The sequence below is a fragment of the Eublepharis macularius genome, chromosome 13 (assembly GCF_028583425.1).
Source record: "Eublepharis macularius isolate TG4126 chromosome 13, MPM_Emac_v1.0, whole genome shotgun sequence".
Taxonomy (NCBI): Eukaryota; Metazoa; Chordata; class Lepidosauria; order Squamata; family Eublepharidae; genus Eublepharis; species Eublepharis macularius.
The window spans coordinates 54,756,277-54,783,882 of NC_072802.1; the positions used below are offsets into that span (position 1 = coordinate 54,756,277).

The following is a 27,606-nucleotide window of genomic DNA, read 5'->3' on the forward strand; positions in this document are numbered from 1 at the left end:
GCAGGTATGACTGTTGGAACAAATTAGCTTTATCCTGCATCACTGGCAAAGTAGAAATTATAAAGATTTAATGTCTGCACAAAAGCTTCATTCAAGTTCCTTGGGGTTGTTATTGCTTATTTTATCATCTTTGGATAGAATACAATTACACATCAAACTCTCTTGGAGCTGAGAAAATTGGCTGGCTCTATGGGCTTTTTCAACATCTGACTTGCAGAGGAATAGGAGAATCATCAAGGGTCAACAGGCTTCTTTTTAGGTCCTTCAGGAATCACCTGCTTTCCTTGTGTCAAACGCTGCTACAGTCATAAAAAATAAGGAAACCAGCCAAGCTTCTCCCTGAATGGAAGGAAAATCCTCACCTGCCCCTTAAATAAGCAATCTGCCACTTCTGCAGGATGAAAATTACCAATGGAGATCTTGACTTTCCAAACAGACTTGCCTTGCTGGATTTCTGCTGCTCCTTGGTTTTAAATGGATCACTGGCTCAGCCTACAGAGGGCCCTTGTACTTTCTTTCTTTTTAAAAGAATTGTGTGAAACAGCCATGACTGTTCATTGGTTTATTGATGCAGAAACACTGTAATACTTTACAGGTCTCAAAAGAGAATTTTTATTTGCAATGGGTTTGTATTAAAACAAGAAAACTACCTATGAAATATACATTCTTATTGCTCACTCATCTGAGACAGAAGTTATCATTACTTGAAAGCTTCAGATGATGGAAAGTTAGTAATCTGAACACAGGGAAAAAATAACTTTACACATTGTGTCAGTTCCATGCTATAGTGCCAGGTCCTTTACAGTAAGCTGAAACCTGTACAAAAAGGCACCCTTTGGGGGCAAAAAGGAAGTTTACAAGACAGGGAAGAGACCAGGCTTTGCAGCTCAAAGTAAGGCTTTACTAAAAATTACTTTCAAGGAGGCTGACATTCATTTATTTCACAGTAGTTTTTTTGCCTGATCAGTAGCTGCTTTTTAAATTTCTTCTTCTCCCAAGCTATCTGATCTTGACCTATCAGGGGTCACATAGGCAGTATGATGATTTAGCAAAGCCAGTTTGGATTAAGTATAAGAAATATCACCCTCATTCTGAATGGGTGAACACAGGAAAACTGAATACAGGGGAAACGCTGGGACAGGAGAGAAGTCCACAAAAGTTGCTGAATGCATCTTTTAATTTGGTGAGACAAACTCTATGCTACCTACCCTCCCATGCATACACACCTGTTTAAAGTAGTGCAAGTGTTCTACCTGTCTGCAGAAAGTCTAAAAGCAGTAAGCAGTCCCTCTGAAATTGAGTGTGATGTCAGAGACAAGGCACTTTCATTGCCAAGGGAGGGACAAGTAACATGGTAAGCTCAAATGATTATGTCTTACTACCAAGGCCAGTGTGGGTGTGGGCATTTTTTTCTGAATGGTGGACATTTTTGCAAAAAAGCAGCCTTCTGCTTTTGTTTCTTTCAAACAGATTTCTTTATTTAATCTGTTTTTAGTTCTCTGCTGAAAATGTTTTTGAAGTTCATTTGGAGTGGTGTCTTTGCTGAAATACATGTGATTACATGTTAGCATAACAGCACATGAGCGACAATATTGTATGTGATTTGTGATACTCTCTCTCACATTTTTATGTAGTAACACTCAGTGATGTAAGCACCATCTTCACAATCAAACAACACTGGCTTATTTATTATGAGGTATCGCCAAAATCGTTACTTGAAATCGAGTCCTATCATGTATCCTCTTGTTCCAATGAGAACAACAAATGGCAGCCACAAGCAATTTAACCCGTATATTATACTACTCTCCTCCAAGCATGCACATGGAGCAGAAACTACACCATGTTCTGCTTAGCTTTCAAGGCACAAATGAGAGCACTAATAGCTTCAAAGTCTTTTTAATTATTAAACACAGAACAGGGCTCAGAAAATTAAATCTAACACCCTTTTGGAAAATGCTAGCCTTTGGACATGGCTCTAATTAGCATGCGAAACCCTGAAGGCCAGGTTAATACAGGTTAAATATTTGTAAACATCGTGTTCAGACAGGATTCTGGGGCCATGAAAGGATAGTGTGCACACGTATTAAGGTGAGGCTTCCCCTGTGAGGCCCACTAAGTTCCAGCAGCAGATCAAAGCAGGTTCTTTAATTTAAAAGAGGAAAGAGGGCTATCCACGCTGCAAGTTGCTTCACAGAAAAATAAATGTCGTTGCAACTGGCCCTTTAAATTAGTTTGGAAAGAAACCAAAGATTTTGTAAAATTAAGTAGTTCATTTACAAAGTTAATTATAACCTTGATGCCATATTACACAATATCCACGTAATACAATGAAGCTGCCTTATGTGAATCAGACTCTTGGTCAAAGTCAATACTGTCTCCTCTGACTGGCAGTGGCTCTCCAGAGACTCAGGTCTTTCACAAAACTTACTACTGGATCCGTTTAAGTGGCGATGCCAGAGACAGCACCTGACACATTCTGGATGCAAAGCAGATGCTCTACTGCTGAGCCATGGCACCTCCCTAACAGAGTCATCCCTCTGGTAGTGAAGAGTTTGAACCTTTGGGAGTCTCAGATTCAAATCTCTACTCTGCCATGGAAGCTTGATGGGCAGCCATGGGACAGTCACACACTGGGGATGGGGAGAATGTTGGAAGCCATTTTGAGTCCCCATTGGGGAGAAGGTGGGGTATAAATGAAGTCAGTGAACAGATATTATGATCTGTGTGGAAAGTGAACTGGGTAAGTGGGAAATGTGGGAATCCAGGATTCCAGTCTCCATTAGCTGTATGAAGCCTACTGAATAGACTTGAGCTCGCTGCTATTTCTTAACCTTAACAACAACAACAACAACAACAACAACATTTGACTTATATACCACCATTCAGGACAACTTAACACCACTCAGAGCAGTTTACAAAGTATGTTATTATTATTCCCACAACAATAATCACCCTGTGAGGTGGGTGGGGCTGAGAGAGCTCCGGAGAGCTGTGACTGACCCAAGGCCACCCAGCTGGCTTCAAGCAGAGGAGTGGGGAATCAAACCAAGTTCTCCAGATTAGAGTCCTGCCACTCTTAACCACTACACCAAACTGGCTCTCACAACTAACTGGCTCTCTCGTCTATCTTTCAAGATTGTTGGGAACATGAACTACACTAGCTTCCAAGTTTACCACACTAAGGTTGTTGGAGGAAGGGCAGGACACTGACCCTACTGCTACTAATTATATCCTGCAAACAAACATTTATACTACGAAATTCTATGGAGTTTTGCCAGAAAATATACAAAACATTCTACATGACTCCATGGAGGGTGGTGGTGCTTCTCTGGTCTGTATACCCATTCTTTCTTTGAACCTCTGCAAAATTATTTCATATCAATCCTTCCCTCAACAGGACTCTCTAAACTCTGTACACTCATCACATTTAGTTTAAGCTACACTATCAGAATAGGATGATTATCCACATAAATATTTGCCTAAAGGCTTTGTTTTTCTAGGGGAAGAATATTCTAAGTAATAATCAAGTTATACTTTTTAGAGTTTTTGCACATTTTTTCAAGCCCACCAAGGCAGCTTGGTACATCCAGCCTATAGATATTGGTCAGTTTGAGCTTCCTAAATGAGTGACTCCAGAGCACTGTGGCTGAACAACCTGCTCAACCTTCTGGGCAAGGAGCAGGGGTCACTGGAGCAGTTGGCAGGAGAGGGTGGGAGGTAGTTGTGAATTTCCTGCATTGTGCAGAGGGTTGGACTAGATGACCATAGAGGTACCTTCCAACCCTATGATTCTAAGAGAAAAGGAAAGCTCATTAATCTCCCGTTTCTCAATAAATGTTAAGAAGGTTCCATTAAGGCAGTAGGACTTTCAAGAGGGAGTTAGAGCAGAAACCTTGTGACCACATTCCAAAGGCCAAACAGTCCCACCTCCGTCTGACATACCATTGTTAGGGCTAAATCCATCCTCATTTGGATAGTTTGCTGGAGCGACCTGGATGGTTGCAGAAGTTGGAAAGACCAAGATGTGCGTACAAGAGGCATCCTGCGGCGTGTTCAGCTGGGATGACTGCAAATTCAGGGCAGTGCTACGGCCAAACACAGATCCCATGGTGACAGCATCTTTGAATAGTAGCATAAGACAGTTGTCAGGGCTCAGATACCATTGCAAATGAGTGATTGTGTATACAAATATGAACTTAAGACTATTACCAAGAACGCTGAGCTTGAATGTGAACTCAACATATTCCCAAATGATCAGTAGCTATGGCCACAAACATGCACATCTTAAATGTTTGTAAGATGAACATGGCTACCTGCCTTTCCCCATTCAGCAGGTGATGTTTGGAAGCAGTTAATAGTCAGTGGCAGCCAAGCTGCTCTGTAGCCTATCTGGAAAGCTGTAGCTTTTGCTTTCCCACTGGCATACACTGGGAGCCTCAAGCGACTCTCTTACGATGCACTTATGAGCACCATCATTCTAATTTGTCTTTTGACGGCTCTGAACCCACTCCCACCCACCAGTCTTCTCAGGCCTAGAACACGTGGAGTTTTAAGACTATGTGTATGTCTGCTCCTGAATAAAGTAGAGGCTCCAGCTGAGTAAAGATACAAGAATGTGCATGTAAGACAATCAGCTTCCACCACAGAGAAAAGCTAACGCCCATTAAATTTCTAGGTAGCCAGATTGGTCTTAAAGAGTTTAATCTCTCCCCCCACTAGCAGAAAAAGACCAAAACATTTCTTAATCTGCCATGAAGATTTGCTTACAATCTGGCCTACAAGCTTTTAAATCAGAATTTTAGGAGGTTTCCCCCATCTATCTGTCCTTCAACACAAGAGGTTTGATCTTGTTCCTCAACTCTTATTTTTTATTTTTAAAAAATGTTTTTAAAAATATTCAACTGGGATGTGAATGTTTAGAAGCAATTATCACACTGACATACCTGTCCTTCCTTCAGGCTCACCTCTTGTTGGCATGGTTGATAAGACTGTTCATAACAACCACCTATTCACACAGAATGTAAGTCATGAAGACCCCGACCTGTGTGTGCTTTTGCAAGTGATAACAATTGTGTGTACTTGGACACACACCATTAGTATATTTATATTCTGCCCTTTCCCCCATTCAAGAAGGATTACAAATACTGAATCCATCTAAGCAGGCACGGCTCAAGATCAATTAAAAACAAAACAGTAACTAAAGAATCCATAGTTAAACCCTTAAATAATCATAAGGTAAGCAAATGCCAGCCTCCAACAAAGGCCTTCCTAAACAGTACTGCTTTGCTTCCCAGGATGGGCACCCTCCAAGCATCTCCTAGAAGCCTCATCTACAGGGATAGCATTACCACCCAAAATGCCCACATCTGGGCTCTAGCTGACCTGATGGCCTTGTGCAAGGGAACAACCAGAAAAAAATGCAGGATGTACTGAGCTGGTGCACAGATTCGTACTGGGAGGGACTATTACTTGGGTCCCAAGCCACTAAGATTTTTAATGCTAAGAATAATACTCTTATGAAAACATTGAATCCGATAAATTGGCTGGTAGATTAGTCAGTTCTTTCACTGCTCTTTAAACTTTACCCTTCACCAACCCACCCACCCACCATGATTTGTGTAACAGATCGTTCTTTATTCAGACAAACTGAAATGGTGATCAGTTCATTTCAAATTTTCATTAGAGTTTCGGAACAGAAAAGCCATTCTATGTTCAACTCCCCCATACTATATATTTTCACAATATAGAACATAATGATATGGTACTTCAATACACGCCAGACAGATATTTCAAAAGGGCAGAGGAGAGGGTTTGGTGTTATACTGAAAATAAATACAAATGTAAAAAGATAATGAAGAGGAGATATTTGTGCAGCTAACTCCACTAAGCACAGTATCAGACAACTGCAAAGAATTACCTGGCATCACCACAAATGACCCTTGGGGCTCCATGGCAACCAAACAGGCACTGAGAATGGAGGGAGAGTCTGCAGATGAGATTCCACACATCCGACACACTTCCTTCAGCTGCTTGCTGATTGTCTGCAAGGAACACTCCCCAAGCAAGATACTCCAGTCTGGAAAAGGAAGCGAGGGAAAATGCAACTGGCCTTTGGGAATTTTTTCACACCCAAGTCAAACTGTAACACAATATGAGCCATCACTTGTGTGACAAGAACACCGCATGGATGGGCCACAACTGAGACATTTCTTGCAGAAGTAGTTTGAAAGACGTCTGCTACTTCCGTGTCTCCTCTTTGCATCTTCTATAGAAGGCATATGGTTGAGGCCGGTCCAATAGTCATTGGAAAGCCTCCCAACGGGCCTCCTGTCAGGGGGCCATGTGATCATCTAGCCCCCCATATGAGTTACAGCTGACTGTAAGGCCTGTTCCCCCTCCTTTATTGCCCACCTCTTTGTGTATTATTGGCAGGGATGGGGTGTAAGATCGCTGTCTGGGGTGGTATTAATTCTGTGGTTTTACTGAAGTTTTCAATGCAAATTATGTTTTACTGTTGTAATCCGCCCTGAGCCCGCTTGTGGGGAGGGCAGGATAGAAGTTTACTTACTTACTTAATTAATTAATGAATACACAACCACTTGTATTTGGCTCTGGTGTTCCTCTTTCCTATGCTATTGCGACTTCCTCCTTGCAAAGACATCCCTTCCTACTGTCTCTCTGGTATAGGAGTCTTCCTCTCATATCACTATGAAAATATCACCATATTTATTACCTCTGCATTAATACACATTTTTGGCATCATTCTGAAATTCCTAGTTCTCATGTTTAAGGCCTCTACCATTACCTGCCTATTTCCCCTAATACATCTCCTTATGTCCTCTGCATAACATGCTCATCTGTTCTCTGCACCCCCTTTCTTTTTTATCTACCTTCCTTTCCTCGTTGCTATCTTTTCTTTTAATTCAACCTTTGGCCAGCCACTGGAATGACACTACATCTCCACAGATATGTATTGGGGATTGTACTTTGTTTTCATTTGTGCTTTTGGGGGTTTTCAAGGCATTTGCTGTTGGGAGTCACAACTGAACCTGCGATCAATTTGAAAGCGGCACTGTCAAGTTACTGTGGTCATCCCCGCCATCTAATATTCTAATTTATTCTTTTCCCAACTAGAAGAAAGATTAGCAATTTGTTTTAGTGTCAGTGGTTCTCTTCCTGAGCAACCCTACCAAAAGCTGCAAAACCACAACACATTTCTTTACCAACCCTTCCTCTAGGCAAACACAAATGCTGAAATCCTGCATCCAGCCCTGCACAACAGGAACACAACACAGCAACTAACTTGCTGCAGTGGCATTACTGAACCTGAAGTAGATGAAACTTACTGGCTGTCAGCCGCTTGCCTTGTGGAGTATACCCAGAGTGTGCAGTGATCTCTCAGAGACGGAGTGCCCGCCAGAGTGTGCAGTGATCTCTCAGAGACGGAGTGCCCGCCTTATCATCCTAATTATTAAGTTATTGATGTATTGTCGAAGGCTTTCACGGCTGGAGAACGATGGTTGTTGTGGGTTTTCCGGGCTGTATTGCCGTGGTCTTGGCACTGTATCCTGAGGAGGTTCTTTTGCATATGGATACAGTGAAGCCTCCCGCCATTAGCATTCCACACCCTGGGAAACTCTTACAGGATGACTCAGCTCAACCTCACCCCTCCTGAGTAGATATAAATGACCTGCCAACATCTTTTCCACACTGTGACACTGAGAGATCTCTGTCTTTTGGTGCTACACCTCTGAAGATGCCAGCCACAGCTGCTGGCGAAACGTCAGGAACTACAATGCCAAGACCACGGCAATACAGCCCGGAAAACCCACAACAACCATCTATTAAGTTATTACTTCATTATTATAGTTCAAACTTTTTCCTAGCAACAAAATTCAGACAGCAGCATGGCACTTTTTGACAATATACAGGCACTACTACTACTTCGGGAAGTTAAAACCACACTTATGATTGTCACCCCAGAGCACAGTTGATTGCAAATAAATCTTACTATTTTCATTAGAACCTGAATATGAAATATATTTAGGATCCACTAACCATTGGTGAATATTAATAAACCGAAAACACCAAATCAGACATCTAGAACCCAGTGAACGTAGAATAAGTGAAACTGATTCTAATACTACTTTATTAATATCTTAAAAGAACAAGTGAGGGTTTTTTTAAAAAAAATGTTCTAAGAAGCCCACAAGTACCCACTGTCATCTAAGGTAGTTACTTTCAAAGCAACAGAATTATAACAATCCATTCAAATCCTAATTAACATGCAAGCCAATACTTATTCTGATGCTTGACAGACGATGAAAGGAACAAAATGTAATTTAACTACCTTTCAATTCCCCATGGCCAAGTCGCCCAAGGCGTCCAATCACAACTCTCCAAGGCAGCGATGTCATCTGGACGATCCCTATGCACCATTCCCACAGTTTCTGCAAACCAATTTTACGGGCTGATACCTTGCATCTTCTTGATCTATGGAGAAGAGAGAGTTGGGATTCTTTTGCATTTCAAGATTTCATTTCAAGATTTGTCATTGCAAATCTTGATGTGATTATTTTATTCTAGCAGTATCACTTCAGCTCAGCTGTGAAGTCACTAGCTAGCCTGAGGCAAGCTGCTATCACTAAGCTTTGCATTCACAATAAGGAAACATTGGGCTGTTATAAGAATGTACTGCATAAACGTGCATGAAACACTTAAACACCCAAAAGCGTTACATGAATGTTAAGTATTATCCATGCCTTTATTACAACCAAAACAGTTACTACAATGTGTTGTGCACGCAGCTCTCCCTGAAAGCAATCTGGAAACTTTAGCAGGTTCAGAACCAGGAGGCCAGATTGCTCACAAGCTAGTTGGTTACTGACTACTAATGTGGTTCCAGAAACAATTCACAGTGCTAGTTTGTCCTATAACACCTGTATCTGAAGCATCTGAAAGACTGAATATTGTTGTATGAACATGCCTGGACTCTCTGTTTCATATTCTGCTCCAGAAACCCTCAGATGTCAGGCAGGGGGCAACTGGAGACAACTCTTCTCAGTGGTGGCTGTGGAGTATTCTCCTCAGGGATAATTGGTGCCTACTTTGGCTACTTAAAGGACAGGTGAAAATAATTCCATTCTCCCAAGTACTGAAGAGAGATGTTTTCTGCTTTTATCACTCTTGGTATTCCTGTTTTATCAGGTTGGCATTGTTTAGATTGTTTTTAAATTTTTGTTTCACTCTTGTTAATTTGCCTTCGGAGCACAGAAAATCAGGGGGGAAATCTTTAAATATTATTGGGGGGGGGAGGACTATGTACTAATAATCTATTTTTAATATAAATGTTGTTGTCTTGTGACATTTCTAAGACCTTCATTTTTAAGAACTGGGTGGCAAAAAAAAGTCAAACATATTCACAAGGATGATTATTCATGCAACAGGACAGGAACTTTGTTTCTCACATTTAATATTCCACCCTCCCTTCAGGAACCTCTGGGCAATGCACATGAAGTTTATCTCATTTTATTTTCACCAACAACTATGAGAGATAGGTTAAGAAAGTGTGACTAGACCAAGGCCGTCCAAAGAGCTTTATGTTTGGGGGAACTCAAATTCTTATCTCCCCAATCAAAAACTTTAGCCAATACATCACACCAGCTCTCTTACGCACACCAACAAGGCAAATGAGAGAAACATAAACCTATTTTTGCACCCTACCTGTTTGGCAAATCAATATTGACAATGCAGGTTTCCAACAACTCCCCATGCAGGTCAGTGCAGGAGGCCAGAAGCCAGCGCTGGTCATGGGACAAACAATATCCAACGAAGAGCACATTGTACTTTTGACTAGCTTCTCCAAAAGTCTCCCCCAGCTCTGTCTGTTTGTCTTTGATGGGCGCCAGGATAAATGGAGGGGAGTACAGCTGAATGGGACTGGGCCGCTGTAAGAACAAGACAACACAAGAAGAAATTTGATGTGGATTAGCACCAAGCAGAAAATAACACAAGTTAAGAGCACAGCAGCTGTCAGCTTGTGGAAAGCTCTTTGTGTGGTGCCCAGTGCAGATAATGGACTACTCCAGCACTTGCCACAAGGCTGAAATTGGTGGGTTTGCAGTGATGTCCTAATGGTTGAGTTCTACAAGTGGAAGCAGTCCATGCACACCACAGGATACCAACTCTGAGGTGCTATGAGAGCACCTTTCAAGAGAATGCTATAAGCTTGTGGTTTGCAACAGCCCCCAAGCAAACTTGCAGAAGCAATAAAGAGACAAATGTCAAGAAAATTAAAGATCACTCTTGGTCTAAAATGTAAGTGTGGAACAACCATCTAAACTCATAGCATTTGGCATAGAAGTCAGACCTTTCAAAGACAGTTTGGAAGACATCTATATGTGCCCCCTTGACCAGCTGGTGCAGAGTTTCGGGTTGGGATGTCATCAATATGCGGATGACACCCAACTTTTATCTGTTGATAGATGACAGGCCAGATACAGCCCCAGATGATCTGGTCAGGGCTTTGGAGGCTGTGACTGGATGGTTAAAGCAGAGCAGACTGAAGTTGAATCCAACAAAGATGGAGGTCCTGTACCTGGGCCGTGGGCTATCGGGTTCAGGGATCCCGCTCACATCTCTTGATGGGGCACTGCTCATGCCCACTTCAACAGTGAGGAACCTGGATGCCTCCTTGTCTATGGAGGACCAGATCATGGCAGTTGCCAGACTGGCGTTTTACTATCTTTGCCAGATCAGGCAGCTTGCCCCTGCCTCTCATCCTGTGACCTCGCAACAGTGATCCATGCAATGGTCACCTCCAGGCTGGACTACTGTAACTCGCTCTACACTGGGCTGCCCTTGGGCCTGCTCCAGAGATTACAGCGAGTCCAGAATGCAGTGGCGCAGCTCCTGACCGGGACGCAGTTCCAGGCCCATATGATACCTGTCTTGTGCTAGCTGCACTGGCTCCCAGTAGAGTTCCAGATCAGGTTCAAGGTGCTGGTCTTGACCTTTGAGGCCCTTAGCAGACTGGGACCAATATACCTTCAGGACCACCTCTCACCCTATATACCCCAGAGGGCACTTTGCTCAGAAGGGAAACATCTTCTGGAGATCTCCAACTCCAAGGAGATCCGTCTTGCCTTGACCAAGGCCCTGGCCTTCTCAGCCCTGGCCCCAACCTGGTGGAACTCTCTCTCTGAGACAACTCGGGTCCAGCGGGATCTTTTACCATTTCGCTGGGCCTGTAAAACAGAGATGTTCTGCCAGGCTTTTGGTGGTTGACGTGGGTGGGCCTCCTCTTGACCACCTACCGAGGGGGGGGGAGATACCCCTCCTGATTCTTAGCTCATTGCTGTGTAATTAGCCTCTGTAGACCCAGTGATCTTGCAGGACTGTGAAATCCGCTGTCCGTTTAAATTTTGCTGCCAGTTTTAAATTGCTTTTCGCTATGTGTTATTTATTGTATATTGTATTGTGTTTTAATAGGGTTGTGCTTCGCTCTGAGCCTGCATTGCGAGGTGAGCGGACTAGACGTCTAAATAATTAATTAATAACTAAGTTTCAATGAAAATGCATATAATGCATGGAAAGACAGATGAGGAAAAAGTAAACATGTTAACTTGCAGGTGGGTTTTTTTCAACCCCCCACCCCCCGGTGGATACACAATCTTCAAGCAAAACAGCGCCAAATTAAGAGTTTAATTTGCCAGAAAATACACTGAAGGAAGAAACCAAAGGTATGCACATCTATGAAAAAGATATACACTGGGCAAGAACAAATAAGGATAGCAAATGCTTACATTGACAACTCCGAATACGACCAATGCAGAGTCTTCTGGACTCTGTGGTCTGCGTGGGAACCACTGGGCAGGATAAATTTGGATTTCCTGAGGATCCATTGACTGTGCAACTGATTAACCCTCAGTTATATAAAGGGACTCTTCCAGTAGGAATACTTAAATACTCTTTCAGTAGTATTTATACCAACTGAGGTATAAATACTGAGTAGTGTTTCAGTAGTATTTATACCAACAAAATTTGGTGTAAAGGCAATAAAAATTCCAGCTTAGAGTAAATAAGGTCCATGAAAGGAATAAGTAACCTCATCTGTGTGTTCATCTCAATCCAACAGAGAAGCATGGGAGTATTTACACATATACATATATAACACATGAAAAAGAACCAAATTATCCCTCAGTTAAGACATCTACATAGGTCCAGCGCCAGGGTTTCTGGTGCCTGAGGCCGGGGGGCAGCTTCAGGACTGCTCCTGGCCCTGCACGCGTGCACACCCGAACTGCAGGGCAGCGGGTGGCTGGGCGGGAGGGCTGGGAGGCTGCCGGCCCAGCCAGGCATGGGGGGTGGCTGAGGAGCCCAGCCCTCCCGCTCCATTGCCCCGCACGCCGCCCCGCACGCCTGCCGCGCCTGGCCCATGGCAGCAGCAGTGTGGGAGAGCTGGGAGGCTGCAGTAGCTGTGGGCCAGGAGTGGCAGGCGACTGGGGCGGCGCATGGGCAGCTTCCCATCCCTCCCAGTCAGTCACCCATGCACTGCTGCTGCTAGCTTCGCAGCGTGCACCGCTGCCCCCAGCTCTGGCCCCCCCTCTGGTGCCTCAGTGCTGGAGGTGGTCGCCAGGCTTGTCTCAATGGTTGTGCCAGCCCTGCATCTAGAATTCAGGGAGAAACTGCATCTCACAGACCTCAGCAAAGCCTGTTGTATAGTTAACTTCTGTCAAGCACAGAAGCAAGTTTAGAAGCCCTGAAGAGTAGCCCTGTTGCTGCTTAAGATTCTTAAGCACCACTTGGAAGCATATGCAGTGCAGGTCACTTGCTCTCTCCTTTATGTCTGCTCTTCATTGTAACTTAAGAAGACAGTAATTTGGCATTTGGTTTAAAACATCATCTGCTATTTTGACTTTTCTGGGGGGTTCTGAAAATCCCTTGCACCTCTTAGTTAAGGCACTCACCTCGGGGTTTTTGAGGGTCATCTCAATGCTGGCAGCTGGCCCAAAGCCAGTGAGAGACTTAATGTGAATCTGTGTAGGCAGCGGCCGCCTGCACTGGCAGTACACTGAAAATGCCAGAGACTTCAAGTGCTGAATATAAAAGACCTGCTCATCTTTCATGGTCTGCAGCATGTATTGGCAAGGCACAATCTGGAGTATGATAGAGATACAAGAAGTCAAGATTAAAAGGCCACTGTGCTTAACCCAGGACTTCTTTGAGCTACAGGTATGTCAAGTGCGTGCATACAAAAATTTTACAAGACTACTCAAATGCAGGAACATAAGAAGCAACCTAATGGCTAGGTACATTATGAGGGCAGAACAACAGGATATAAGTTTTGTTAAATAAAATAAATAAATACATGTCAGAGAGCTAACTCCACAAAAAAAGTAAATGGCTTTGCTACCATGTAATGTATGAAGCACCCCTTAAATTGCTCCTCCCAACAAGTAGAGGAGAACTTTTCCTATTGACTGCAGTCACCAAGAGGAAGTTAATTTAAAATCTCGGTCTGAATATGGCCCCAGGAGCACAGATCAAAAAATATGGCCACTGCCAAACAGCTGATCAGGAAAAAAATTGGACCCAAAAGCATCAAGTTTTCAGCTTCTAGCCCTCACTGATTAGCTGGCCAGTGGCAATCATGGCTCCTTGCAGCAAAAGTATGCAGTAACCTGTACATTATCAACTGGAGGTCAAAGAGGAAGGTTTCAGCTAAACTTTCTCTCCCACATGATAGTTTTTTTATGTGTGTGGGGATTTGTCTTTTGATAAGAAGGATCCTTCTGCTGTGTGAGTTCCTACTTACAATCTGAAGTGGAACATTCCAGTCTGTGAGAACTAGGTCACAGATTCTCATCTGCACTTCATGGAAGTCAAGATTTTTATTGAAATTTGGGTGCATATAGCGGTAAGAGAGTTCCTGACTATAGCAGGTATTCATAACATTTAAGGTAGCCTGTCTTAATATAGTAAAGAGTACAGTAGCACCTTTAAGACTAACCAACTTTATTGTACCACTAGCAACAAAGCTCGTTGTGTTTAACAATACAACGGGCTCTAGCTGGGCCTTGTGAGGGCATGCTGCCCTGCACCAGCCTGACTTGGCCTCAAACAGGTGGAAATCAGACTGGTACAGAGCATAGGAGCACTCCAGGGCCTCAGTAGCGTTCCTCAGCCTTACACCGGCCTGATACGGCTTGCCTTTTATATAGTAGGATATTTGTAGTCCATCTTTCTCGCTGGGACTCAAGGCAGATTACACAGTGTGGGTCAATACAGTCAATATCAAAGACCATTTCAATAAAACATGTAATGAATATATCCATGCTCGACTCCATGCAAGTCTCAAGCTCTGGCTGCCCCAGAGTTGGGGAGGGAAGCAGCCCCTTTGGCCTGGCCCTTCTGCAGCTGAGCAGTCATTAGGTCCCAGTATGGGGATGTACTAAAAGGAATGACACTGGAATTAATGGAAGAGGCTTGAAGACCCAGTGGAAATAATGGGAGCAACAAATGCCAATTTACTTGCACAGGTTCCATTGAAATACATTACAACACATTACAGCACAATAAAAGTAACAAAGAAAATGTGGAATGGCTTTTCCATTAAAGTCTCTGGCCCCAGACAGACTGTTCTGGGACTGGAATGACAGCCCCCAGAGTGGAATGACAGCCCCTGGGAGTAGCAGAAGCATTCTTTGACTGAAATGACAGCCCCCAGAGTGGAATGACAGAGCCTGGAAGTTGCAAAAGCATTCTTTGACTGGAATGACAGACTCCAGCTTGTAATGTATTTCAATGGAGTCCATGCAAGTAAATTGGCATTTCTGGCTCCCATTCTCTCCAATAGGCCTTCAACACTCTCTCATTATTTCCAATGGGCAATCCTGTCATTCCTTTTAGTACACCCCCCCCCCCTCCATCCCCAGTTTATGCAGCTCAAGGGGGGCTTTGGAGAAATGAGCGGACACTGGGCTCATTATAAGCTGACTGGAACCCTGCTGACTTGTCTCCGCCCCCAAGGCTACGCTGCCCTTGCAGGGGCACTGAGGAATCCTGGCCCTCACCTGGAATCAGGCCCAGCACCGGCCCTGTTGCTTCTGGCCTGCCCTGGCTGCTTATTAAGGCTTGGAAACCTGAAGTGCTTCGAGGTCCCCGTCGGCCTCCTCGCTGGCAGGGGCAGCGCTGCCACTTGGGAGGCTTCGGTGGGGCCGGTGCCGAAGGCTCCCACTCAGCAGCTCCCCAGGGACCTGCAGGCTGCCTGCTTCTCCTGCAGGAGCCCCACCAGTGCTTGCTGGGAGAGGGGTGGCCTGTGGCTCCGGCTCCAGCTCCACTCCCAAGGCTGCGCTGCCCTCACGGGGGCACTGACAAATCCTGTTACTTTGGGCATTCCCCGGCCTCCCACTGAGGCCCAGCAACCTGAAGCGCTGTTGGCCTCCTCACTTGCAGGGGCAGCGCCGCCGCTTGCAAGGCTTCTGAGGGGGCCATGCCGGAGGCTCCCGCTCAGCAGCTCCTCCTGGAAGCCTGCTGCTTGGGGCGCTCTGCCCACTCGGCTCCCAGCTGCTGGAGAAGGTGCAGGGAGCGGCATCCGAGAAAGCTGTAATGGCGGCAGAAGGCAAGGCATGCTGCCGAGACATGCTTTTTATCCCCGCACGTGTGCGTGCGCAGGGAAAAAAATGTGCGTCGTCCGAAACCTGCTTAGAGAATTATATAGTAAGATAAGCTTTCAAGAACCACAGTTGTCAGATGCATGATGAAAAGAACTGTGGTTCTTGAAAGCTTATGCTACAATAAAGTTGGTTGGTCTTATAAGGTGCTACTGGACTCTTTACTATTTTGTGACTACAGACTAACGCGGCTAACTCCTCTGGATCTATGTCTTAATATAGTATTAGCCAACTTTTTGTGCAGGCTTTGGCTCCTAGTCATGCAACAGAAGACAGAAATATGGTCAACTCTTCCAGTGCAGCTACATTCACAAACCACATTAGAATGGTTCTAAATAATTATTAGTTTGAGAGTCCTACAGGAGGTTTGATGTGCCATTAATTCAGGAATATCACTGCAATACCACAATAAACCCATGGAAATGCAGTTTTTAAAATGTTTGCACAAATTGTGCTCTGAGGAAGAATCTCATAAGAGAATGTGCTATACTCAGTATGTCCTGTTACTTTTTATTTAAAGACCTGTCTGCTGCCTTGACTTCTACTGGCAAAATGCCCTATATTTGAAAGCCAAGTTACAGGTGCATGGACATAAACATGTTGCAGAACCATTCCTTAGCTATATCCACACAAATGCCACCACTTCTCCTAGGCACATGAAACTACAACAGTTCCCCTTTTATGTTCTTCTGAAACTCTTGAGGGAGAATTACCTGGAGAATGAAAGAATTCCTCATCTTCTCGGGTAAGTTGTCCAGCATCTCTGTGTAACACCTCATCAAGCTCAAGAGCCAGAAGTTGGCAGAGGCAGATTCCTCATCTGCAGTGTAGGTAAAGGGATCCACCATATAGATGACAACGGCAGGGGGGTAGGCATGGCTATCTGCTGATTCTGGCTCAGTGGGAATACCTATCCTCTCCCTCTCTGTAGAACTAGAAAAGGATAGGCCGTTAGGTACTAATTTAAATCTCCTTTACAAATCATGAAAACAATGCCTAGAAGACTTGAATATGTACAACAATGCAGAAATGAAAAAGTTCAAAGAAACCCAAGGAAGTGCTGCCTTGCTGAGAAGGAATGTAATTCAGTTAGTAAAAATACAGAACTGTGCCAGCTTAGAGAGCCATGTTCACTTGTTCTGCTATCAAGGTTAGAATGAGCTGTCAAATACTCAAATTACAGGCTACAACTGAACACTGAAGGCTCAATTCAGACATCAAATCACAGCTTGCACTAACCTCTCTCAGAATCCAAACACATAGTTTGAACCTCCAACCATACAAGCAAATCGTGGTTTACAGATGCTTGTAGGTTTCTGAGTAAATATCAGCACAACCCCTCAACCAACTGTATTTTAAATGAGGAGATCCACAACATTTAAAAAAAAACAGGTTCCACACCTAAAAGCCACCAGTGATGCTCTTCTACTGAAAACTTACCTTTCCTGCCCTTCTTGCTGCTGTTGAGATGGGTTATGTCCTGTCTCTGTGTCTCCTCCTGAGACTGTGCTTCCTTGGGGTCTCTCTGCAGAATTTGCCCCAGGGATTGAGTTTTGACCTGGAGGCAGGCCACCACTGAACCCTGACGAGGAGGTAGTGCTTGTCTGGTTAATACTGGGTACGGCGGAGGATGCTGATAGCTGTGGCACTGTGGATCCAGAGGCTGAACTGCTGCCTCCTGGGAGGTTTGTGGTCCCACCATTTGGTGTGGAAGTGAAGGTACTGCCAGTTGGGGGAGCACCAGGTGCAGAAAGACAAGTAGAATTGGGGGGGATTGATGCTGAGTTCCCAGATATAATCTGTTCCTGGCTTGAGGGTGGTGACGCAGTCTGGTGTTTTGGTGGTGTCAGCAGGCTGCTATCAAGTTGCAAAGTGGCTAAGTAAGGTGCTGAAAGAAAACAGAAATACGAGGCAGGTCAGAGTCAGTTACTGAGAAACAAAGCTATCCAAAAGAGAAAGCACTATACTAACAAAATAGTCTCCAGGCAGGGAAATTGAATTTTTCTATTGTAAATACTTTAATGACTGGGAGTTAAATGCCTTCTCAGAGTTCCCTCAGTATGATGAGTGGGAGGAAAGGAAACAAACTTGACTTGTTATTGCCAGTGAGAGCTGTGGAAGCAAGAGATCTATAGCAAAATGTTCTAGGACTTGGCTCAAAGATCATATTATTAGCAAATTTCACTTCATTGGGATGTTCTTAGGCATATAGACTCCAGAATTACTGAAGCGCCTGGCCCATCCAGTAACCAGAGGTCCAATAGCTGCTGCAACCCTGTGTCCCTTACTAGCAAGAAGTCCAGAAGCTGCAGGAAAGAAGTGACAATGTGACCCCACATACTGGCACTCCCTACCCCGTCAGCCAAGCACACTCAAAATTTGCAGTTGTTCCCGGCTATTTTGGGGCACTTCATATAATCCTTAGCAGGCTGCATTTGATATGCCTAGGTCTTTCTCTCTAACCTCTCTAACCCTTCCACTTGAAGCCAGCTGGGTGACCTCGGGTCAGTCACAGCTTCTAGCTCTCTCAGCCCCACCCACCTAACAGGGTGTTTTGTTGTGGGGATAATAATGACATACTTTGTAAACCACTCTAAGTGGGTGTTAAGTCATCCTGAAGGGCGGTATATAAATCCAATGATGTTGTTGTTATTATTAATAACCCACACAATCTTGCATAGTCGCCATGTGCTGGCTTCACCTGTAGCCCTGTCATTTGGGACAGGACAAACGGAAGGGGAGAAGGACATGGTCGATCAGATGTAGTCTACCAGGTCTCCCATTGCTTATGCTTCCTCCAACTTAAAGGAACACACACACACACACACACACACACACAGAGACTGACAAGAGATAATAAAAGGATCCATTAAGTCAAGAAACACTGCCTTTTCACTTCTTCAGAGAAAGAGAGAACGCAGCTTCATGGGTGGTTAGTTTCTGGCAAGCAACGGCCTCAGACTTACCTGGCGGCCGGTTTGCTGTCCGCGCGGGCGGCGGGGGGCCAGGGGAGGAACGGGCGGCCCCATCTTCTCCCTCGGCTGCTTCGCCTGCCCAGCCAATCAGTTTGAACCGCCCCCGCCAATCAGCGCGGCCGGGGGCGGGGGGCTGGGCGCGGGTCGGACCTGGAGAGGCCAGGTTTCCCTCCGGTCCGACCGCAGCCTATTTAAGGAAGCAGCCGAGGGGGGGCCCGGCATTCGCGCCTTTGCTGCCGATCAGGTTGGACGTTCGAGCAGTGCCGTTTCCCTCATCGGAGCTGAAATCACTGCGCGGCACTCGCTCGAACGGCCCGGCCCTCGGGGAGAAGCGCGGAAGTCGTCGGGTCCAGGGAGCTGCGGCGGACGGACGGCAGGCCGGGAGCATCGGAAGAGGAAGCCGGGCAGAGGAGGCCGAGGCCTGCGAAGAAGGAATTGGTCGGCGGAGGGCCAGGCAGCCAGAGGCAGCGGCGGCGGACCATGGCTCCAACGAGGAAGGGCGGCAGGACAACGGCAGGAGCCTCAGCCAGGCCTCGGCCGGGCGGCAGCACGGCGGGGAAAGCTGGGGCTGGCGGGGGGGCGGGGGCGGCCCGCCCTGCGCACTCCAGAGGCTCAGCAGCAGCGGCGGCCTCAGCCGGGGCAGGGAGGCGGAAGGGCTCGCTGGGAGGGCCTCGCCTCACCAACATGGCAGCTGACCCCACCAAGGGAGTGGGGCGTAGAAAAGGGGGCAAGGGCCCTGCGGGGCCAAAACAAGCCCACGCTGGCAGAGGGCAGAAGCCCCGGAGGGGGAGCTCCAGCGGGGGGGCGGCCCCAGGGGGGAGGAGACCCTGCAGGGCATTTCCGAGGCCCTGGAGCAGCTCGCCTCCAAAGTGGAGTGGTTGGAGAGCTCCCGGGCGGGAGCCGTGGGGCCATCATCGACCGCCGAGGAGGCGCCAGTGCTACACAAGGGAGCAGGGGCAAGAAGCCGGAGGGTGGCCAAACGCTGCAGGGACGGGAGTGCCTCCACTTCCGACTCTGCAGAAGAACACCAGGAGCCCTCCAGGGCACGGCAGAGTCGTCCAGCCAGGGGGCGCAGCAAAGGCGGGAGCCGCAGGAACAGGAGGGCCAGTAGCTTGGATACATCCTCCAGCCCTGAACGGAGCCAGCGGGCCAAACGGAAAGGAAGGCACACAAAGCACGCCGGAGGCACCACAGGAGGACGGAGACAGACAGCGAGGGATCATCAGGTACGCCTTCATCGTCTGATGAGGAGGGGGAGGGGGATGATTACTGGGGGGTGGCGGCATCAGTGCCCGGGCTTCCCAGGTGGGCAAAAAAACGGAGAGCAGAGCAGGCGGGGGAGAAGGCCGATGCAAGAGACGTGTGGTCCAGTGGCAAACCGGCTGGGGTACCCCCCACCATCCCATCCTTCACGGATGAGGACCCCCCCGGCATCCATCTATCGCGGAAGGTCAGGGAACGTATTCTAGACGGCTACTATGTAGACGTCTTCACCCTGATCAAGCCAGAGGCGGAGGATGGGAGGAGCGCCCCCCCATCCAGACGAGAGGCCAGAGCAGCCAAGAGGGAAGGGGTCGAGCGCTTGTTCAGCAATTGGCTTGAGGGCTACACCGTCTATATGGGGGTGGTGCAGGCGGCCTATCCTAACAGGGGCTGGCACTTGACTAACCACCAGGGCAACGTCCTTAGGGCCAGGGCATTGGCGGGGGAGGCGGCGGCCATCGAATACGATGAGGCCTTTCGTAAGAGGGCCTCCCATAATCCCAGGGCTAGATGGGACCTGATCAGCCAGAAGCTGTGGCTCTGGCTGGTGGGGCCCCACATCAGGGGCCGGGGCGAGAGCTCTCGGGGCATGAGGGGGCTCTCCCGCCGGGACATGGGCAGAGGCCTGTGTTGGGAGTACAATCAGGGCAAGTGCACGCGCTCGCGATGCAAGTACGAGCACAACTGCGATTCTTGTTTTGGTCCTCACCCCCGGGCCTCATGCACTCGCAACACTGCGGGCCCGCAGCCCTTTCGCGCCAGCCGGTCCTCCAACGGCGGCCCCCGCAAGGAGGGAGGATCGGGCACCGCCGGGACGCAGCCCACCGCCGCTAGCAAGTGAGGTGCCGCGGGGGCTGGGAGGCCTGGCGCCCACCCCAATTAATATCAGGGTGCTTCTTCCCCTCCTGCTCCGCTACCCCAACAAACGGGCCGCGCGTTATTTGGCTGAAGGGTTCACGGGGGGTTTTTGGATGCCATACACAGGGCCGCGGGTCCCCACCTCCGCCGGCAATTTAAAATCCACCAGGGAAATGCCGGAGATTGTAGCAGCCAAGCTAGCCAAGGAGGTGGCTGCGGGGAGGGTGGCAGGCCCCTTCCCCTCCCCGCCCCTGTCGAACCTGAGGGTGTCTCCGCTGGGGGTGGTCCCCAAAAAGGCCCCGGGGGAGTTCCGCCTCATCCATCACCTCTCGTACCCACGGGGGGCATCAGTAAATGATGCCATACCCCAGGAGTTCTGCTCGGTAAAGTACGCATCATTCGACCACGCGGTCAGGCTGGTCCAAGCTTGCGGCAGGGGGGCCTTAATGGCAAAATGTGACATCCAGTCAGCCTTCAGGCTGCTGCCGGTTCACCCGGGGGACTTCTGCCTACTGGGGATCAAGTTCTCGGGCAGCTGGTATGTGGACAAGGCCATGCCCATGGGTTGCTCGGTCGCCTGCGCAGCATTCGAGACCTTTAGCACCTTTGTGGAATGGGCGGCTAAGGAGCGCATGCGTGCCCCCCACATCACGCACTATTTGGACGATTTTTTGATATCTGGGCCCCCCCGTGGGCCCGGGTGTGCAGAGCGGCTCCGTGCGTTCCAGGGTCTGGCAGGGGAGCTGGGGGTTCCCCTCGCGCAGGAAAAAACCGAGGGCCCCACAACACGTCTTGTTTACCTAGGCATCGAGCTTGATTCTGTGGCCGGGGTCTCACGCCTGCCGGCGGACAAGCTGACCCTCCTCCGTGCACTGCTTTCCAGCGCCAGGGCGCGCAGGAAATGCACGCTCCGGGAATTGCAGGCCATTATTGGCCACCTCAACTTCGCCTGTAGGGTGGTGTCCCCGGGCAGGGCCTTTTGCGCTCGGCTGGCACACGCCACCAGGGGAGCCACCTCTCCCTTCCACCATATCCGCATCACGAAGGGCATGAGGGAGGACCTTGGGATCTGGCTAAGGTTTTTGGAGGGTTTCAATGGGGTCTCGTTGTGGCAGGTCCCTCTGGATCTGGGCTCCAGCTTCCAGGTCCACTCGGACGCTCCCGGCAGCCTGGGCTTTGGGGTCTACTTTAAGGGGCGCTGGTGCGCTCAGCGATGGCCGCCATCCTGGGCGGGCGGGGGGATCCTCAGGGACCTGACCTTCCTCGAGTTATTCCCCATCGTGGCCGCGGTGGTCATGTGGGGGGACCTCCTCCAGAACAGCAAGGTAACCTTTTGGTGTGACAACATGGCGGTGGTCAGGATGGTCAACAAGCAATCCTCTCGCTCTGAGCGGGTCATGCGCCTGGTACGTCGCTTTGTCCTCCTGTCTATCCGCTAACATTACGTTTTCAGCGCGGCACGTGGCAGGCGTGGATAACGGCATTGCAGACGCGCTATCTCGATTCCAGATGGAGAGATTCTTCAGCCTGGCGCCGGCAGCCCAGACCACGCCAGAGGAGTTCCCGCAAGACCTGTGGCTTCTTGGCAACAATCCGTGATACAGGGAGTACTCAGTTCCATTGCCCCCTCCACACTCCGTGCCTACACGGCGGCGGAACAGCGGTTCTGGGCTTTTGCTCGGGAGGTCGGGGGGCCAATATCGTGGCCCGCCTCCCGGGACCTGGTGCTGCGGTACCTGGCCTATCTACGGGCCTTGGGGCGGGCCCCCAGCACCATGCGGGGGGATTTGGAAGCCAAGGCTTGTTCTGGTCAGGGCCCCTTCCCCTCATCTACCCAGTTGGGATGGAGGGGAGACCGAGAGCTAAGGCTCGTTCCCAGCACGGCTTGGGAGCCACACAGGGAAAAGGCTTCTGCTCAGGGCCCCCTCCCCTCCTCCACCCAGTTGGGATTGAGGGGAGACCGAGAGCCAAGGCTCATTCCCGGAGCGGCTTGAAAGCCGCGCTGGGAATGGGCTTCTGCTCAGGGCCCCCTCTCCACCCAGTTGGGATGGAGGGGAGACCGAGAGCTTAGGCTCGTTCCCAGAGTGGCTTGGAAGCCGCGCCAGGAATGGGCTTCTGCTCAGGGCCCCCCCTCCACCTGTTTGGGATGGAGAGGAGACCTCCTTGGCCCTGACATTGGCATGCGACTGGAGCGCCCGGCAAGGGTGTGGGGTTCAGGCTTAAGCCTGCAGCCTCCTGCCACATCCTTCGCTCGCCTGCTGATGTCAGGGCCGAGGAGCTCCTCGCCCCGACATCAGTAGGTGAACAGAGCGCCACTCGTTGAGGAAGCCCGCGACAAGCAGTGGATTAATCAGGGCTTTAAATGCTCCTTTCCCTGCTGCTCACAGAGGCAGGGAAATGGGCATTTAAACCGAAGCTTCCCAAAGCATTATGAATACTTCGGGAAGCTTTGCTGGCCCCGATTCGGAAATTCCTAAGCTTTCCAGATCGGGTCCGATTTGGGTATTTTACCAGAATCAGATTCCTGAAACGCACACCTCTAGTCACAAGCAGCAAGAGAAAATCAGTTATTTCCTGGATGAAACAACAGGAAATACCTGTAGAAGGGGAGCTGCAATGGATGCTAAGGTGAATCATTCAACCACTTTAACCTAGCTTAGATGGTGTCAGAAAGTAACTAGGCAAGTTCATGAAAGACAGATGCATAAATATTAACCATGATAGCCAAACTGATCAACCTCCATGTACAAAGGAATCATACCTCAGGGAAAAAAAGTTCAAATGTCACAGAAGCATTTGGCAGCCTGTTGACACAGGAATCTGGACTAGAGAGACCTTTGCTCTGACTCATTAGGGCTATTCTCATGGTCTAAAGATGGCCTCAATTAAGCCTATTAAATATATATCCACTTTTCCAAATCAACTTTCGGAAGAACTACTTTTGAATTTAAGATCTGCCATACAAGGAAAAAACTACTGAAAATCTACCACCTACATCCTCACCCATATCTACTTACCTAGGTGGTGACGACAAACTTGAGCATAAAGTTTGAGCCTGGAATGATTGTCACAGTCTTCGTTGCCCCAAGGTGGGTTAAACCAGTCGCTCACAAGCTCATCTGTCAGCTTCTGGGCCACAGTCTTTCCCACTCGCATGATCCCATCATGCAGCACTTTACAGATTGGTTTATGCTGGCCAAGGCGACACATCTGAAAGCACAAGGGATAAAACTGATTGCATTCATAATACTATAAACCTACACATACAAAGGAGGTCTAAACATGGGTGTGCGTCCTCTATCTGCATAACAACTTGATTTTTCAATAAGTAAACAAGCAGAAGATCCATCTTTTACTCTCTTTCAATTAATTATAATTACGCGAAGACCTGAAAGGAGAATTACTCTGTCAAAATCCGGGGCTTGGATCCTAAACTGCTGTTTAATTGACATAACCACTAACCACTAACAGAATGGCATATGGCATTTCCACTGGTAGAGGAGGGGAGGCCAATTTTCCTCTCCCACTGCAGACTCCCCATTCCCTTCCCACACTGTTCTTGGGAGGTCTACTGACACACAGGAGCACAAGGGGGAGCACAAAAGACTACAGTGTAGGGGGGAGTAGATGGAGAAGTTGCCTTCCTCTAGAACAGTGATCCTCAACATTATGCTCATGGGTGCCATGCCGCCTGCTGACATCTTTCCTGGTGCCTGCCAAGTAGTTTTAGAAAATGAGTGGGGTCAAGTGGGGCTTCTGACTGGCCCTGGAGATCTAATTGGCTGTGCAGATTAAAATAACATTGCTTCAGCAGAAGCTGCCACCACAGTTTTATTCTCTCACACACTCTTTACCAGTGTATTTTTTTTTAATTACTCCTCTTGCCCTTGCACTTTCTCTCTTTTGGGGGAGGGGGCTTCCTCCCGCAATGATGGCCATTTGGTGGTTGTGCCCACCAACCAGTGTCAGAATTTCAAAGGTGTCCATAGACTAAAAAAGTTCTGGGAGCTCTGCTCTAGCATGAGACTGCTCACCCTGCTTACAATCCAAATTTATACGCACAAATGAAGAAGCCATTCTGCCTAAATGGTACGTGATACTGAAGATGCCACTTTGAGTGGGACTCACCCACACTGAACACTTGCTTTTAGGTGCAACAGCTGCAACAGAGCTTTCCCACCTCCATAGTATCTACAACTGTGGAAATGTTAACTAAGCCACCTCCCTTTGTTGCTTAAGCATGACTGCATCCTAGTGGATAATGGAAATACTGCTGCTTTTCTGGATTAAAAACAGACTGAAGATTCCAAGAACAGGCAGAAGAATAAATGGATTGGCAGTGCTACACAGTAATATGCTGACATTATACTAAAGCTGACTAGAGGACTTTGCAGATAGTTTTAATGTTCAAAATTTGAAATGATAGTGGGTTTTTTTTTCAGTTGATTAACCCTGGATGTCAAATCCACATATGAGTTTTTATAAGTTTCAAAATGCACAGCAACACACCATCTGAGAAGCATGCCCCCAACTAAAAATTTACACAAATTTCAAAATTTAAATGATTTTTGATTTTTAAATGCAAATGCAAAGTTCATCAAATGAATCAGTGTAATTTACATCACATGGTAGAATAGCTTGAGGTATAAACTGATTCTGAAGTCCCAGTGATTTTTGCAACGTCACCAAAACCAAAGTCTTTCTCTGAATGGTTCCCACATCCTCTGTGCAACGAATAAGAACAGCATTACATGACCCTGCTGAATGTTAGGCTAGATTAAGTACCAAGACTATTGCAATGAATACTCTGTTTCTCTGATAAATGAGAACCTGCTGTTTTAAAGCTTCTGTTCCATTAATTCTTCTGAGCTGGATTAAGCAGAGCTGCTGTAGCATAGTGGTTAAGAGGTTCGGCTGAGAATCAGCACTCTACTAGCTCAAATCCTACTACTGTCATGAGCTTAGTAGGTGGCCTTGGGTAAGCCGCTCCTCTCAGCCCCAGCTCCCCAACTGTATTGTGAGGATAACAACACTAACTTGTTCACTGCTCTGGATGAGGCACAAATCTGTCTAGAAGAGCGGTATATAAGTGCAGTTATTATTATTACTATTTCAGGAATACTAGTTGTAAATGCTGTACTCAGTTGGAAAAGCAAAGTAACTGCTTACATTTATGATAAGTAATACAACACTAAACTCCCTTCTGCCACCAACCTCGTATACGGCGCTCAAGTCCCTGAAGAAAGTTTTGGCTCCATCAAGCAAGGCCTCATTTTCTGGACACACCACAATGTAAGCAACATCTCGATGGCCCCCATATGGGTCCAGCAGCAGCCTCTCCCAGAACGGCAAGGAGAATGGAGAGATTGTCAGGAAATCCTTGTCGTATCCAACAAGCAAAGTGGGGATTGGAAGAGGCTCAGGAGATTCCTCTGAACCTGAAGCAAGAAAAAGATTTTAGAAAACTGACAGTGAGGAGCTGATGATATACCACAGGTTGTTTTTTAAAAAAAAGTTTTTACAGCAGGGGAGTTGTTTGTTTACAAAATAAAAATGTGTTCTGTGGAGATGCTTCTTCAATTGCAAGTGTACTACATTCTCCTCATACACGAACCACAATGATTTGGCACTAAGAAAATACCAGTTCTTCCCACACCATTGAGTGTGATCATATGACCCTCATTGGCACTGACTGAATAATGCCTGTGGCTGAACATAACAGACATCAATCCCACATCTACTACTCATTCTGATCTTTTCTTAATCTGTCCTGCATCACAATGTGAAAAAGCAGCTTTAAGGTGAGAATATTCTTATTGTACACAACATATTGTACCATAGGTTCCTCGTCCTGCCATTTTATGGAACTGCTGCCAGGTGAGGGGGCCTTGAACGTGCTGGATGTTCTCCCAGGTCCTGCCAGTTCGCTTCTTCTGGATGGCATCCTGTAGAAAAGGCTGGAGAGACAGTAGCATGCGTACTACATCCTGGGAGGATAACATGCTGATGTCTAGGACTGGGGGGAAAAGAAGGTGGACTCAGAAAGTGTGACATCCATCAGTACCGCTCAGTTCCTTTATCCACTCCTTTGTTACATACTCCATGGCTTTTTCCCTCTCTAAACTTAATGATGATATTCTATTTAACTATTTATTTTACAGAACATCCCCAATATTAAAATAAATTATTTATTAAAATGCTGGTTTTCACCTTAACCAGAACACTAAATGCATAAAAATATTATATTACTATGCTATTTTTTTATTCTGCCTTCCTTCTTCCTACTGTGAGCTCTGGGCAGCATATATAGTCTTTCTCTAAAGACAAATGTGTTAAGATTGTGTGACCAACATCACTCAGCAAGCTTTATGGCTGAGTATGGATTTGTAATACAGATCTCCTAAGTGCTGGTCAGATACTAATCATTATATCGTATCGGCTTTGTCATATTTTAATGTAAGTACCTTGAGAAGCAGTATTTCTCCCAATTTTTGAAACATATCTAATTTTATAGCTGAATCACAAAATATTGAAGATACTAGAGTATCCTGAACTAAACATTCTAATATTTATACCAAGCATCTAAGATAGTTGAGAATGGATTGGGGGCAGGGGGGGGATTCAAATTCTTGCTGTAATGCTCACTAGGTGGTTTGGGGCAAATCAGAATATAAATTCAGTATGATAAATGTTACCTATTTGTGTTTCTTTCACTGCCAGATAAGGAAGTTTATTAAACTTTCACTCAGTCAAGACATTAAAGTGAATGAGTTTTGGTAGAAATGACAACAAAATCATTATATCAAATGAACAATCTAAAGAAAAGCTTCTTGTAA

The 27,606-nt window shown here is 47.1% G+C and overlaps 1 protein-coding gene across 1 annotated transcript in view; it reads right to left on the bottom strand.

Annotated features, from left to right (window-relative positions):
* Positions 1-27,606, bottom strand: part of MED13L (mediator complex subunit 13L) — a 262,028-nt gene that overhangs the window by 10,447 nt on the left and 223,975 nt on the right. Inside the window, exons 18-27 of the mRNA XM_054995924.1 lie at positions 26,607-26,786; positions 25,985-26,208; positions 23,788-23,980; positions 17,115-17,562; positions 16,388-16,607; positions 12,969-13,157; positions 9,724-9,947; positions 8,351-8,493; positions 5,918-6,076; positions 3,943-4,119 (exon numbers count right to left, since the gene is read on the bottom strand). Of these exons, the coding sequence (XP_054851899.1) occupies positions 3,943-4,119; positions 5,918-6,076; positions 8,351-8,493; positions 9,724-9,947; positions 12,969-13,157; positions 16,388-16,607; positions 17,115-17,562; positions 23,788-23,980; positions 25,985-26,208; positions 26,607-26,786 (2,157 nt within the window). The remainder of the gene's footprint in view (positions 1-3,942; positions 4,120-5,917; positions 6,077-8,350; positions 8,494-9,723; positions 9,948-12,968; positions 13,158-16,387; positions 16,608-17,114; positions 17,563-23,787; positions 23,981-25,984; positions 26,209-26,606; positions 26,787-27,606) is intronic.